General features: G+C 38.2%; 1 protein-coding gene and 1 pseudogene across 2 annotated transcripts; one reads left to right on the forward strand and one right to left on the reverse strand.

Annotated features, from left to right (window-relative positions):
• Positions 1–4,036: 4,036 nt before the first annotated feature.
• LOC104592812 (Pollen Ole e 1 allergen and extensin family protein) lies at positions 4,037–5,489 on the forward strand. Its single transcript, XM_010252308.3, has 2 exons — positions 4,037–4,514; positions 4,628–5,489. The coding sequence occupies exons 1-2, from the start codon at positions 4,337–4,339 to the stop codon at positions 4,969–4,971; spliced, it is 522 nt and encodes a 173-aa protein (XP_010250610.1). The 5' UTR covers positions 4,037–4,336; the 3' UTR covers positions 4,972–5,489.
• A 211-nt stretch (positions 5,490–5,700) lies between these two features.
• On the reverse strand, positions 5,701–10,242 carry LOC104592811 (glutamate-1-semialdehyde 2,1-aminomutase, chloroplastic-like; annotated as a pseudogene). The gene is made up of 3 exons (XR_016083464.1): positions 9,702–10,242; positions 8,553–8,728; positions 5,701–6,929 (listed from the first exon to the last, which is right to left on the reverse strand). The product of XR_016083464.1 is annotated as a glutamate-1-semialdehyde 2,1-aminomutase, chloroplastic-like (transcript).
• Between the last annotated feature and the right edge of the window lie 1,890 nt (positions 10,243–12,132).

Genomic DNA, 12,132 nt, shown 5'->3' on the forward strand with positions numbered 1-12,132 from the left:
TATTTTAACCCTAAATATAATTTAATGAAATTAATGAGAGAATGGGACTTGTTTAATTAATGAAATTAAACAAAACTAGACCTGTTTATGGGCCAGGCCGATCCGACCATCGGGCCTACAACTTGGGCCCAAGCTCGACCCTCATAAAATGCCCGAAGCCCGGGTCTGGGCCCGAGCCTGAAATTTATCCCATTTTGTTACTACTACTGAAGTGGCTGAATAGAGAGAGAGAGAAATTATAAAGAAAAAAATAAAAAATGTATATATTAAATTATAAATATATATATTTCAATAAATATTATATTATTTATATATTTTATATAATATATAAAATACATATTATGTATTTTATAAAATATATAATGCTGAGTCGGGCCGGGCTTTTTTGACAAATCCCGAGCCCGGCTCGTAACACAGTCGGGCTTATTGTGTTAGGCCTGAGGTCAGGCCCGCGGGCCTAATTACATGACCAAGCCCAACCGAGGTGCGGGCTGGGCCGTCGGGCTACCCGGCCTATGAATAGGTCTAAACAAAACACAAAAATGCATAAAATTAATAGAAATTATATAAAAAATAAAAAAATGAAATTGCATAATTATATAATAAAAATCACTGCAAAACATAGAAAATGAAGAAAAATAACAAATTACAAAAAACTAGAAATTGCAGAAAAAGAACAAAAATTTGATAATGATATAAAAAATCAAAGAAAAACATAAAGAGTGAAGAAATATAATAGAAATTATAGACAATATAAATAGCTACTGGAAAAATTACAAAAAATTGTAGAAAAATCACCGTTGGGCAAAATGCCTCTCGTCATATATAAGGATATTTGTCGTTTAGATATCTAGCAAACAATAACAATAGCCCCATTGTAGACACACTGTAGTACTATTGCTTCCAAATTCCAATGAACCTCTTCCCTCAAAACTCTAACTCAAATGATGGTTTCTCTTCCTCCAACAATTGATCTTCTTCCAAACTGATACTACTGCCATTAGATTAGGGTTCTAGTTCAAAGAGAGAGAGAGAGAGAGAGAGAGAGTTGTCACCCTCAGATCTCAAATATGTAAAGGAGACTTATCACCCTTAGATCTGAAAGTTGTAGAAGAGACTTGTCGCCCTCAGATTTCAGAGTTGTAGAGGAGACTTGCCACTAGTAGAGGAAGAGAAATTTGTCGAGATTTCTCTTCAAGATATAAACAAATGATGAAAAACTAGATGGATATCCATTGGACACTCATGACCCAACCCGCTCAACCCATTTAAAATTTTGTTATTGGGTTGGTCCACCCGCTAAGAACCCAGTATTAAAAATTACGACCCAACCCATTAATAAATGAGTGGGTTGGGCGGATTGAGCAGGTTGGGTTAAAAATTGCCGCCCTTACATACAAGTAGAGATATTTCCAATATGAGGCTGCAACGTGCATGGGTGTGAGGAGGATTCTGTGAAAAATGAATTCCGAATTCTTCATTCCCTTTTAAAACAATGGTGCAAACTGAATGGTGTGGACCATGATCAATTTGCATAGGCGGGGTTTGTTCTGATTTATTTCACTCCTGGACCAAACCCTTAAATTCTTAATCCACAACTTCACTATGAATAAAGCCTATTGGACTCAATCAGCTTGGGGGCTGCTAATGAATAAATTGTAGAGTCCGATCTCTTGCCTACAAGAATTTTGCCCACACCTACCTATATAATATCTCACATCTATCCACGTAATATCGCAGTCACACGAGGAGCATCTCATCCTCCTATATAGTATTATGCACGAGGAGATGTTTTCAATACATAGAGGTACAGGTGTAAATAGAGTTGTTGTGGGCACGAGATCCGGAGTCTAATTTGTATGCAATTTCATATTATGAGTTTATGACAGGCTTGCTTGAGTACACCTTCGAAGCAGAGCTCACCACATGACGAAGGCTTTATGGTTTATGTGAACTTCCACATCTGTAAGTCTGTCAACCTAAACCTCACCTAAGCTGAACTCAACACATGACTACAAATATCCTTCTTTCATTGTATTAAATGAAAAAGGGTAGTGATACAGCTCAATTGTCCGTGCCAGTAGTAAAGTGCAACGTGTCCCACCTCAGGGTAATTCCATAAATTTACCTTGAAGTGCAGACTGGTATTCCACTAGGTGACCTGAACGCAACATGCAGAAATAGTAATACCTGCCTATCACATGTGAACCGACCGACTGGACCATTCTCTTGACATTTGTATGTTTATTGCGAATTAATAGTTTGCATCTGCAGAGTGTGCCCATGGGGTACCCCACAGCACATCCCAATAATGTACTGGGATCATCTCTCAATGACAACCGCAGGAGATGTTTGTAATGAATGTAGAGACTGGAGCGCACTCTGTGGGGGCATCAATATGAACTCGTGAGTTAACAGTCGATCATGTACGCTAGTTCATCTCGACACACACCTCACACTTTGATTCATTCAGTCCGGGTTTCTTACCAATTTCCCTCTACTCCCCCTTTCTACTAACCCAATAAAATGATTCCGGCTGTCCCTAAATCTTATTTAATGTAACGATTGACCAACGCTTTAATCCCTCAGTCAGATATTCTTTTAAAGAAAATACCTATTTTTTATGCATTAATTAAATGTTTCTAAAAATTAAAAAAATATTGGGTGATCTGTTTTATGAAGAGCGAATTTGCCCTATTAAGCTTAAAATAAAAGAAATAAAAACAAAAATATCTATTTTAATTATACACAAAATCCACTTCCCCATTCTCTAATTTTACCATTCTGTTCAACGAAAGCCACTTTTCGATTTCTCGGAGGATCAAGAAATAATTCTCAACTAGTTCAGATTTCAAGCTGTGGGTTTAAAACATATAAAGGATCAAACTGAGTTCTTTTGGGTATTAATGCGTTTAACGCTGCATATGAGCCATGAATTAGAGAGGTTCTTTTAGGTATTGACATATAGTTTTGTTGCAGAGGAGACTATACACATTCAATTTTCTCTTAGATATTGGATTTATTTTTCTTGTTGCTGCCGATGAAGATGTTGGGAGGAGTATAGCTCCTAAGTTTCCATGAACAATATTGAGAAGATTTCTGGATTGTGGGAAAAATTTGAATTACTTGTGGGTAAAATAGAGAATAGGGTTAAGATGTTGGTTAGTTGTGAGTTGTGACACTAAAGTCGGACTCTTCTAACTTGATTAAAAATAACTGGCATCATTTTATTGAGTTAATAGAGAGGGGAGTAGAAGGAAGTCAGTAGGAGAAATCCGGAGGCTGAACTCCTGAACTCATCCTTATTTTTAGTCCTATTGACTTGACCATACGAGTCCACCCCCAAGGATCCTCCTTAGGGCTCCGTGATTACAGGATTGACACCCTTGCCGAGGTTTGTCAATGCAGTTTACAGTTCTAACCTCATCGTGGGATTTGGCATCAATGGGTAGTAATTCTATAAATTATTTTTTAGGTCAACCTAAAGGACATTTTTAGGTTTCATAAACTAGTAAAGCAAAAACTCCATTACATGAGATAGGAATCTATCCATTCCTTGACCAGATGAATAACAAATATGGATAGGAATCTGATAAAAAGGAGAGAAAAAAAAAAAGATAAATGGGTTAAAATGACAGCCAACCCCCCCTCCCCACAAAAAAAAAGAAAGGAATTTCCTGTAATTTACCGAGAAAAAGCACCACATCACAACTATGTTGATCTGTGGTTTACAAAGCATTACTAGGTGTCATATTCTTCTATACAGTGTCACAGTGATGCATTTAATAGTTGATACACCTGATACACTCTTCTACATAACAGACAGATATTAATTCAAAATCCACATGCCTACGTACTGGCACTACTATCGTTCCAAAACAAGACAAAAGAAGACAGTGAAGTACTTAAAAAACATTTTGTTGATATAGCAAACTAGCAATAGAATAAGACAAGGAGTCCAAAGGTGCTAATTTCCCAAACTAAACATAAAAAAGATTCCAATCCTCCTTTCCGATGGATTTCCTTATAACTTTACCTTCTTCCGCTTTCTTAATTTCACAATCTAGGAATGTATGGATTCTCCCCATCAATCTCCACCGTCTGTGAATCCGCCGGTAGGACTACAGCCCCCCCACCTCTCTCTCTTTCTCTCTCTGCCATCATCCCTTCACATGTCTTTGTTTTCCAGTGAGGAGATAAAAAGCTTCTCTACTCGTTTCAACTAGTCACGGGTTCATTCTATGTATAAAATATTCATTCATCAAACCATACCATTATTCATTCATACAGTACACTAAATAGCACAGCTTGGGTGGAAGCTTCTCCTCCCATTCCCATGTTCGCTGCCATGGATCCAAGGGTTGTCTTTCTTCTTCTTGTGTCTTTCTTTACTCCCTTGCTCTCTCTGAAGGTTCACCCAGCAAAACCTGCTGCTAAAATCACTGTAATGGGGGTGGTTTATTGTGATATATGCTCCAGCAATATCTTCTCTAGACAGAGCTACTTCTTACCAGGTAATAAAATTCGGCACTATAAATGCATTCTAGATTATTCAGATCCTCCTGGGTAGATTTAAGTAAAGATTTCAGTAGGTTTCTGGTTTTAATTGTTTAAACCACCTGAACAGATGTGGAAGTTCACATGGACTGTAAGTTCAATGCAAACTCACAAACCACCTCAGAGAGGCTCTCCTTCTCGGTCAACAGAACTACTGATCGATTTGGTGTTTATAGTTTGGAAATCCCATCTGTTGATGGATTTGAATGCGCTAACGGTCCAGCCATAGAATCAGTTTGCCAAGCAAGCTTGATTGGGAGCTCATCTTCTTCATGCAATGTTCCTGGCTTAAGAAAAACATCAGACCAAATGGCAATCATATCCAGGCAAGTCAATCTCTGCGTGTACAGCTTAGGTGCATTGAATTACAGACCACGCAAGAGGAATATTACCTTGTGTGGTAAGTACAAATAGAGAGTTCTAAGGTTGTTTGAATTCTTCAAGGTTCTTTTTGCCCTACTTCCCACCATTGGGTTTTCATTAAACCCCACCTGCCACCATTTCCTTTACCTTTAACCTCGTTGCCTTTGCCTACCTTGCCACCTTATCCATCCATTAATGCAGCTTCCAGCGCCACCTTCCCTGTCTTTCCCATTCCCTCCTCTGCTCTGTTTTCCCCATCTCCTCCGTTTACCTTTAATCCCTGCCTAACATCCTTCACCACCTACATTCAATCTTAAAAGACCATCATTTACCCTGCATCGCTTCCTTCACCATCCATGTTTAATACAAAAGACCGAGTATCCTGGCCTGGTCATCTTTCACCCCTCCGACGATAGAATTTTGTTTTATCCCTTACATGTTTCTCCCCATATGGTTATTTATGCCGACAGAGTTCTCATGTAAGCATTGAATACAATTTAGTGGATACAATAGATTATGTATTTACGTCGCATACCACTTTGAAATTGTTGTCTTATTGGTAATATTCATTTGCAACATCTTGAAATCTCTGTGGAAGAAATACAATTACAGTCCCAACATATCTTGACTCATCTATCTGTACTCTTACAATAACTGGAGGAAGGATAAACAACAGACAAGTAGTTGCCTCCGATTTGGTTATATTAACCATCTTTGCAATATGCAACTTCCTTAAAATACCGTTACCAGAAGAAACAGATCTTGTGATACTAATAAAGGTGGATGAAAACAAGTAGGAAGACAGTAGTTTCCACTAGGACTACAATCAACTTTTATTGACTTATTGTGCCAAAGGCTACACCGGAAAGGTTATAAAGCAACAGAAATTGTGACATGTAGATGACGATAACCTATAAAAACTACCTGGGAAAACCGAGCTACAAAAGAAACAACTCACTTAAAAGAGAAGAACAATGATGAGGTACAGAGTTGAGGGTCTAAATCCGCTGGGAGACCTTCTCAGCTGCTGCTATTGTCCCTTCAGTATCATCAGAAGTATGTACCAAACTTGTAACCCAACTTCGAACTGTGAAGGAGCAAAGTACATACCTTCAACATTCCCCTATAAAACCTTGCAAACTTTGTGGTGTCACTCTTCTTTGCATCACAAAAACTATATACTGGCCCTTCTGTGAAGAACCCAAACATCCCGCTAATATATCCACCACATAACTTATGGCCAGCATTTAGAATTCCACCAATGAACTCTCCTGTGATCTTATCCAAGTATTCATAGCTCCCAGGCTCCTTCAACCGCTTGAGTGTGTGGATACCAGCTGCCATAGCCAATGGGTTCCTGCTCAAGGTCCTGGCCTGGTACATGGGTCCTGCTGGCGCCACCATTTCCATAATCTCTCTTCTCCCTCCATAGGCGCCAACTGGAAGGCCTCCCCCTATAATCTTCCCAAGTGTTGTCAGATCAGGAGTTATACTCTTGAGCTCCACCATAAGCCAAACGAAATCCAGTTATTACTTCATCAAAGATCAGAAGAGCACCATATTCTTTTGTTATCCGATGAAGGGCATTTAAAAATCCAGGTTTAGGCACAATTAAGCCAGAATTTCCAACTACTGGTTCAAGGATAATGGCAGTGATTTCTTCTTTGTTGGTCTCAAAAAGCCTTTCTACAGTTGGAAGGTCAATGAAAGGAGATGCAAGGGTATCATAGGTGGCACTTTTTGGGACCCCAGGGGAGTCAGGGAGCCCAAGGGTTGCAACAACACTGCCAGCCTTGACAAGGAAGGGTCAGCATGCCCATGATAACAACCTTCAAACTTTATGATCTTCTGCCGCCCAGTGAAGGCACGAACAAGACGGAGTTTACAAACCGCACCATCTCAGTGCTTCGGACAGCTGATATGACCATCTCTGCCAGCACATTCTCTAAAACACATGGAGCACCAAAGCTTGTGCCTTTCTTCATTGTCCCAGCTAAGGCTGCAAGCACCTAGATGTAAATAATTAAACCAATAAAATCTCATATATTGATGCCATAGTTGAAAAGATTAATGAGAAATTGTATACAACAGGAGACTGGGGTTCAACATTTGGTTGTAAAAGTGATTATCAAAACCATCTAATCCATTTTTTATTTGGACAATTAAAAGATTGTAGAAGGCAGTAAGTCTGCAGATCAGATGCAGTCATGATAATCTGATCAGATGGATTTTAACTTTGCAGATGGAAAGATTTCCCATAGCTCCTGTGTTAATACCAGCTGAAAGATTTAACAATAATGATCCTATAAAGCACAAAAATGGCATTAGTACTTTTGGATAAAAAGTGTAGCATTGAACTGGAACTGTATTACCACAATGCCACCAATCAGTTCTTTGTCATCATAATCCACAGGGATATTACAAGAGAGAGCAATACATTCCTGAATTTTTTAATTCAGATATAAAATTGAGCCTTGGTTAGTAAAACTATGCTAAGATTTCTCCTATATATTTGTCTGTATGGATCTCTCTTAGGAGAGATTGGAAACAATGTTTTAAAAATTACTGCAAGATTTCAGCAACACGATATGTCCCTAAAGAATGTTTCTGAAGAGATTAAACAATGATTTTGATGTTTACATGTGCCTAGGAGTTGGATTATCTAGTTGCATAGGTGCTTGGGGAGAAGGCGTTCATGTATTCTTGGAATTTGAAAAAATCATACAAAAAAAGGTCTTTCTTTTTGAGCGTTGGATGTTCTGGAGGGATTTAAATGTGCAATACAATGTTAGGAGTATCTAAATGAGGAAAAAGCATGAAATTTCAAATAAAAAAAGCAACTACTAAATAAAACTAGCCAAGTTCTTTCAAGTTGATAAATCCAGTATAGTTTTATTCAAATAGCTATTTTGAAGGAAAAAAAAGAATATAAACAATTTGAAAACCATATGAAGCTTTTATCGGAGTGGAATGGCACAACAGGATTCATGTAATACATCCTATATAGTAGGCATAAGGCTAAGTTGTATGAAGCTTTAATCAAGCAGTACATTGTAATGAAATTAACTAAGAGGACTGTCAGAAATAGGCTAAAAAGCACTAAAATGTAATGAACCCAAGACATTCTTAATATGAAGATGAATAGGATCTATGCTTTTATGTACCAGGCATGTCTAGCTGGCTAGCCTTGAAAACTGTCTAGCAACCTAACTGGGTGGATACTGGATAAGCAAGTGAACGGTGGCTAGGAAACTGGCACAAAATTTAAAGAAACTGATTAAAACATGTGTAAATCATTCTTTACATAGCCAGGAAGTTTTTGAGTATGGATTATGTAAGAATTTCATAAACTTCAAATATCAGCACCAGCCAAATTTTCAAAATGCCCAACCAAAGAGCATGTCTTTATTTAAGTATAACTAATAAAATGTGAATAATAAATGCTGTTGGGCTTCCTGATCTAACATCTGTAGTGCAAATACAAATATGTTCAGTGCAAAACCTTGTATAGGGTCCATATTTACATTTCTAAACCTTGCATTTACACTTGAACATATTTGTATTTGCACTCCTCCAAAACAGAGCCAATTTATGTTTATCCAAGGTTAGAAAACAGGGAGAAAGAATATCACCTCGTCATCAGCATGTCCTATGATAGCTGGCCCCATGAGCCAACATAGTCAATACACTTGTTGCCATCAACATCCCACATGTGAGAGCCCTTCACATAATCAATTATTACAATGGGTTGTCCACCAACTGAATTGAAGACACTGACCGGAGAATTTACACCTCCAGGCATCAAATCCTACAATCAAGTTTGCAAATTCATATTGAAAGTTGAGAAGCCACAGAATATTCACCTTGCACATCAAGAGGCAAGAAAAGTTATTCTCTAAGAAACAAACATCCAGATAATTATCAAAAAAAAAAAATGAGAAACAAACATCCAGACATGCCCAAAAATTATTGAAACTAATATTCAACTCTGAGCACAAAGGTTTTACTTGAGCACCAAAGCAGCTTTCAAGGTCTTACAGTGGGCCTGTTTAAACTTCAAATGATGGTATTGGCTTACAAAGTTCAAAACATGAGATCTATATGGTACTAAAACCCAACTAAAACTTGCGCTCATATCCCAATGCCATCTCCATTTACAATTAGGCAACTTACAATGCAGACGAAATCCAATAAATTTTAAAATAGATAGCTTCATCAATTGATCTATATTGAATAATTGAAATACTTTTCAATGGCTCTATTCTTCAGCATCTAAAACTATAGGGTTCCTCTAACCAGTGAAGAAATCATCTTGAATAGTTGAACATCTAATGTAGAATAGGAAATGCAAAAACCCTATACACAAGATATGGAAAGTGCTTGTTTGGTAACATTAGGAAATGGAGAGTGCTTGTTTGGTAACATTAGGAAATGCCTCTATCATTTTCCACATGTCATTTTTTCAAAGAAAAGCTTCGGGTATCCGCATTTGTGGAGAATGGTGGCTTTTTTTTTTTTTAATAAAAATTTAAAGTTGGTTTGACATCGTAAAATAAGCTTCACAGTACGGGGAAGAAAAATATGCATAGGTAAATATGTTAAGTCGTCTTGTCGCTACTGAAAATGCCCGAATTCGGTCTCCTACTGTTAGACATATTAAGCTATTGTGAAAAATCGGGAAAACTAACGAAAATCAAGTACTAAAATATCATATTCTCAAGTTTTGGATCAAAACCATCTTACAGAAACCACAAAACACAATCCGACGATGTTGTTCGTACCTTGGCGGCATTGAAGATTTCTTCAGATTTCTGAAGAGTGAGGATCTTCTTCTTCCCAACCGAACGAGACAGTCTAATTTGAGAGGAGACGCGACAAGGAGAAGATAGAGGTGGGTTCAAATATGGTCTCTGAGATACCTTCGACCGCCATGAGAGTCCAACCCCTGGTATCGCTGTCATCGACTTTCTCCTTGTTCTCTACCCTATTCTTCTGAATGGAGTGGACTTGTTCACGGCTGGTCATGAAAACAACGAAGCTAACCAAACAAACAGAAATTCATTCAAAAAAAAACAAAAAAAAAAGAAAAGAGTTCAAAGGAAACTGGAAGTCCGCGGATCTAAATTCCGAAGTTCAAAACCACGACGGTTGACAATTTTGCAAACGGACAATGAAGGAGAGTGTGCCTGTCCGTCACACTCACAGTCTCACACCACGTAACATAAACCTGGGTTTGTGATTTCAGGGCTCCTGGTCCTGGTCCAGCTGGAAGCCAAGCCCGGGATTCTATTCTAGCTCTAGCATTAGCCTTTCTGCAATCCACGGAGGTTATAGAGTCGAACTATTCAGCAGGGGACTCAAGTAGAGAAAGGAGTTCACATCAGCGCCCGACATCATCCCAACCGTTTATTGGGAACATATCTCAATGACAAGTACCGGAGAATGGTGGAGATGTTCCCAATCGCTGATATGTACATGCGGGCGCTGATGTAATATCGAGAAAGATAATTATTTTTCATTTTTTATTTTATATAAAAAATTAATATAAATATAATATATTGAATTTATTATATATAAATTTATATATAATATAATATAACATATATATTTTTATAATTTAAATATTAATTATATGACACTTATATATTAAAATTAGGTGACGTTTGATAAATCTAAAAAGCTTGAAGTCTCTGTTTGGTTTGTGGGAAGATTTGGGTGGGATGGGAAAGTGTAAAAATTTATCTTTTTGTTGTTTGGTTTTATATATGGGAAAATTTACTTTTCCATTGTCTGGTTCTTCGCCAAATTCATGTAAGATGAAGAAGAGAGCTCCATGACTGTAGCGATGGTCAGAGAGAGAGAGAGAGAGAGAGAGAGAGGAAAAATGAGGTAATGAGAGAGAGATAGGAGTGTTGAGAAAGCAGATCGCCAGAAAGGGAGGAAGATGGGAAGAATAGGAAGAAGAAGGTGAGGGAGAAGAGAGAAGAGGAAGATGGAGGGAGAGATAGAGAACTCCATGACTGAAGCTCCAAAGAGGTCCTTTGGCATCGATAGTCCCCCTTCCTCTGCCAGTGCTTAATCGACCACCGCGTAGTGGTCTTGCCATTTTTATCACTCTAAATATGCCTCTTCACACTTTCTCTGTAACAGGGGATGAACTTGGGATCTGAAGTAAAGCAAGTAGAGTTGAGAAAGCAATGACGATCAAAGAGAGAGAGAGAGAGAGAGAGAGAGAGAGAGGAAAATGAGGGAATGAGAGAGAGATAGGAGTGCTAAGAAAGAAGAAGGTGAGGGAGAAGAGAGATCACTGAGAAAGGGAGGAAGACAAAAAGCATATCGCCAGTATCTGGTGAAGAAGAAGGCCAATAACACTAGTTCCTTGCTAGTTCGGTGGTAACGGGGAAGGCACTAGTTCTCTCCCTCCTCTATTCGTCATTGCTGGTTCATTTTTCTTAGCTCATCCCTCCTCTGTTCGTCGTCATTGGTAACAGTGGTTTCTCGAGTTTTTCCACTGGGGTCACACTATTTTGGTGCGACCCTGATTCCATGATTTTGGGATTTGGCATCCCACATTTTTCTCATCCCATCCCTCTATTTTCCTCAAAACAAATGAGAGAAAAAGGAATATTTTTGGAATATTCCCTTTTTCTCATCCCCATTCCACAAACCAAACGGAGCCGAACAAAAACAATCGTGAAGGACTGAAAGGGTTTCTTGCATCAAAGAAACTTGAACAGAGGCAAAGTCAAAGCTACCGAAAGGGTTTCTTCGAATTCTTAGAGAGAGGGGGGGGGGGAGAATGGGATTTGAGAGAGATTTTCTTTCTAGTGAGATCTCCACCGTAGGGTTTCTTCAAGTTCTTCATTGTCATCTCCCTTCTCGTTTAATGTCAACAGATCGAATAGGCTTCTATCAAGAAATGAGGGTATAATTTGTCATTATTAAAAATATCAAGGATATTTTAGACTTTTGGCCAGGTCTGAAATGCATTTGACCACGTCCAGTGCCTTACCTGGGTCTTAAAGTTTATGACCTAAAAGTGGCATTCAGATCAACTTTTAAGACATGACCCCAAATGTCTATTATCTCTGAAAAGCAAGTTTTTCAAAGATAAGAAGCAGATTCAGCATTATCAAATGCCACCTTAGTAAATACTATAATATAATTGGATAAGATGGAGTTAAATCTGAGTCTGATCATAGTCAGAGCTAG

This window comes from Nelumbo nucifera, chromosome 3 (genome assembly GCF_055504915.1).
Source record: "Nelumbo nucifera cultivar China Antique chromosome 3, China Antique-T2T, whole genome shotgun sequence".
In the NCBI taxonomy this organism is placed as follows: domain Eukaryota; kingdom Viridiplantae; phylum Streptophyta; class Magnoliopsida; order Proteales; family Nelumbonaceae; genus Nelumbo; species Nelumbo nucifera.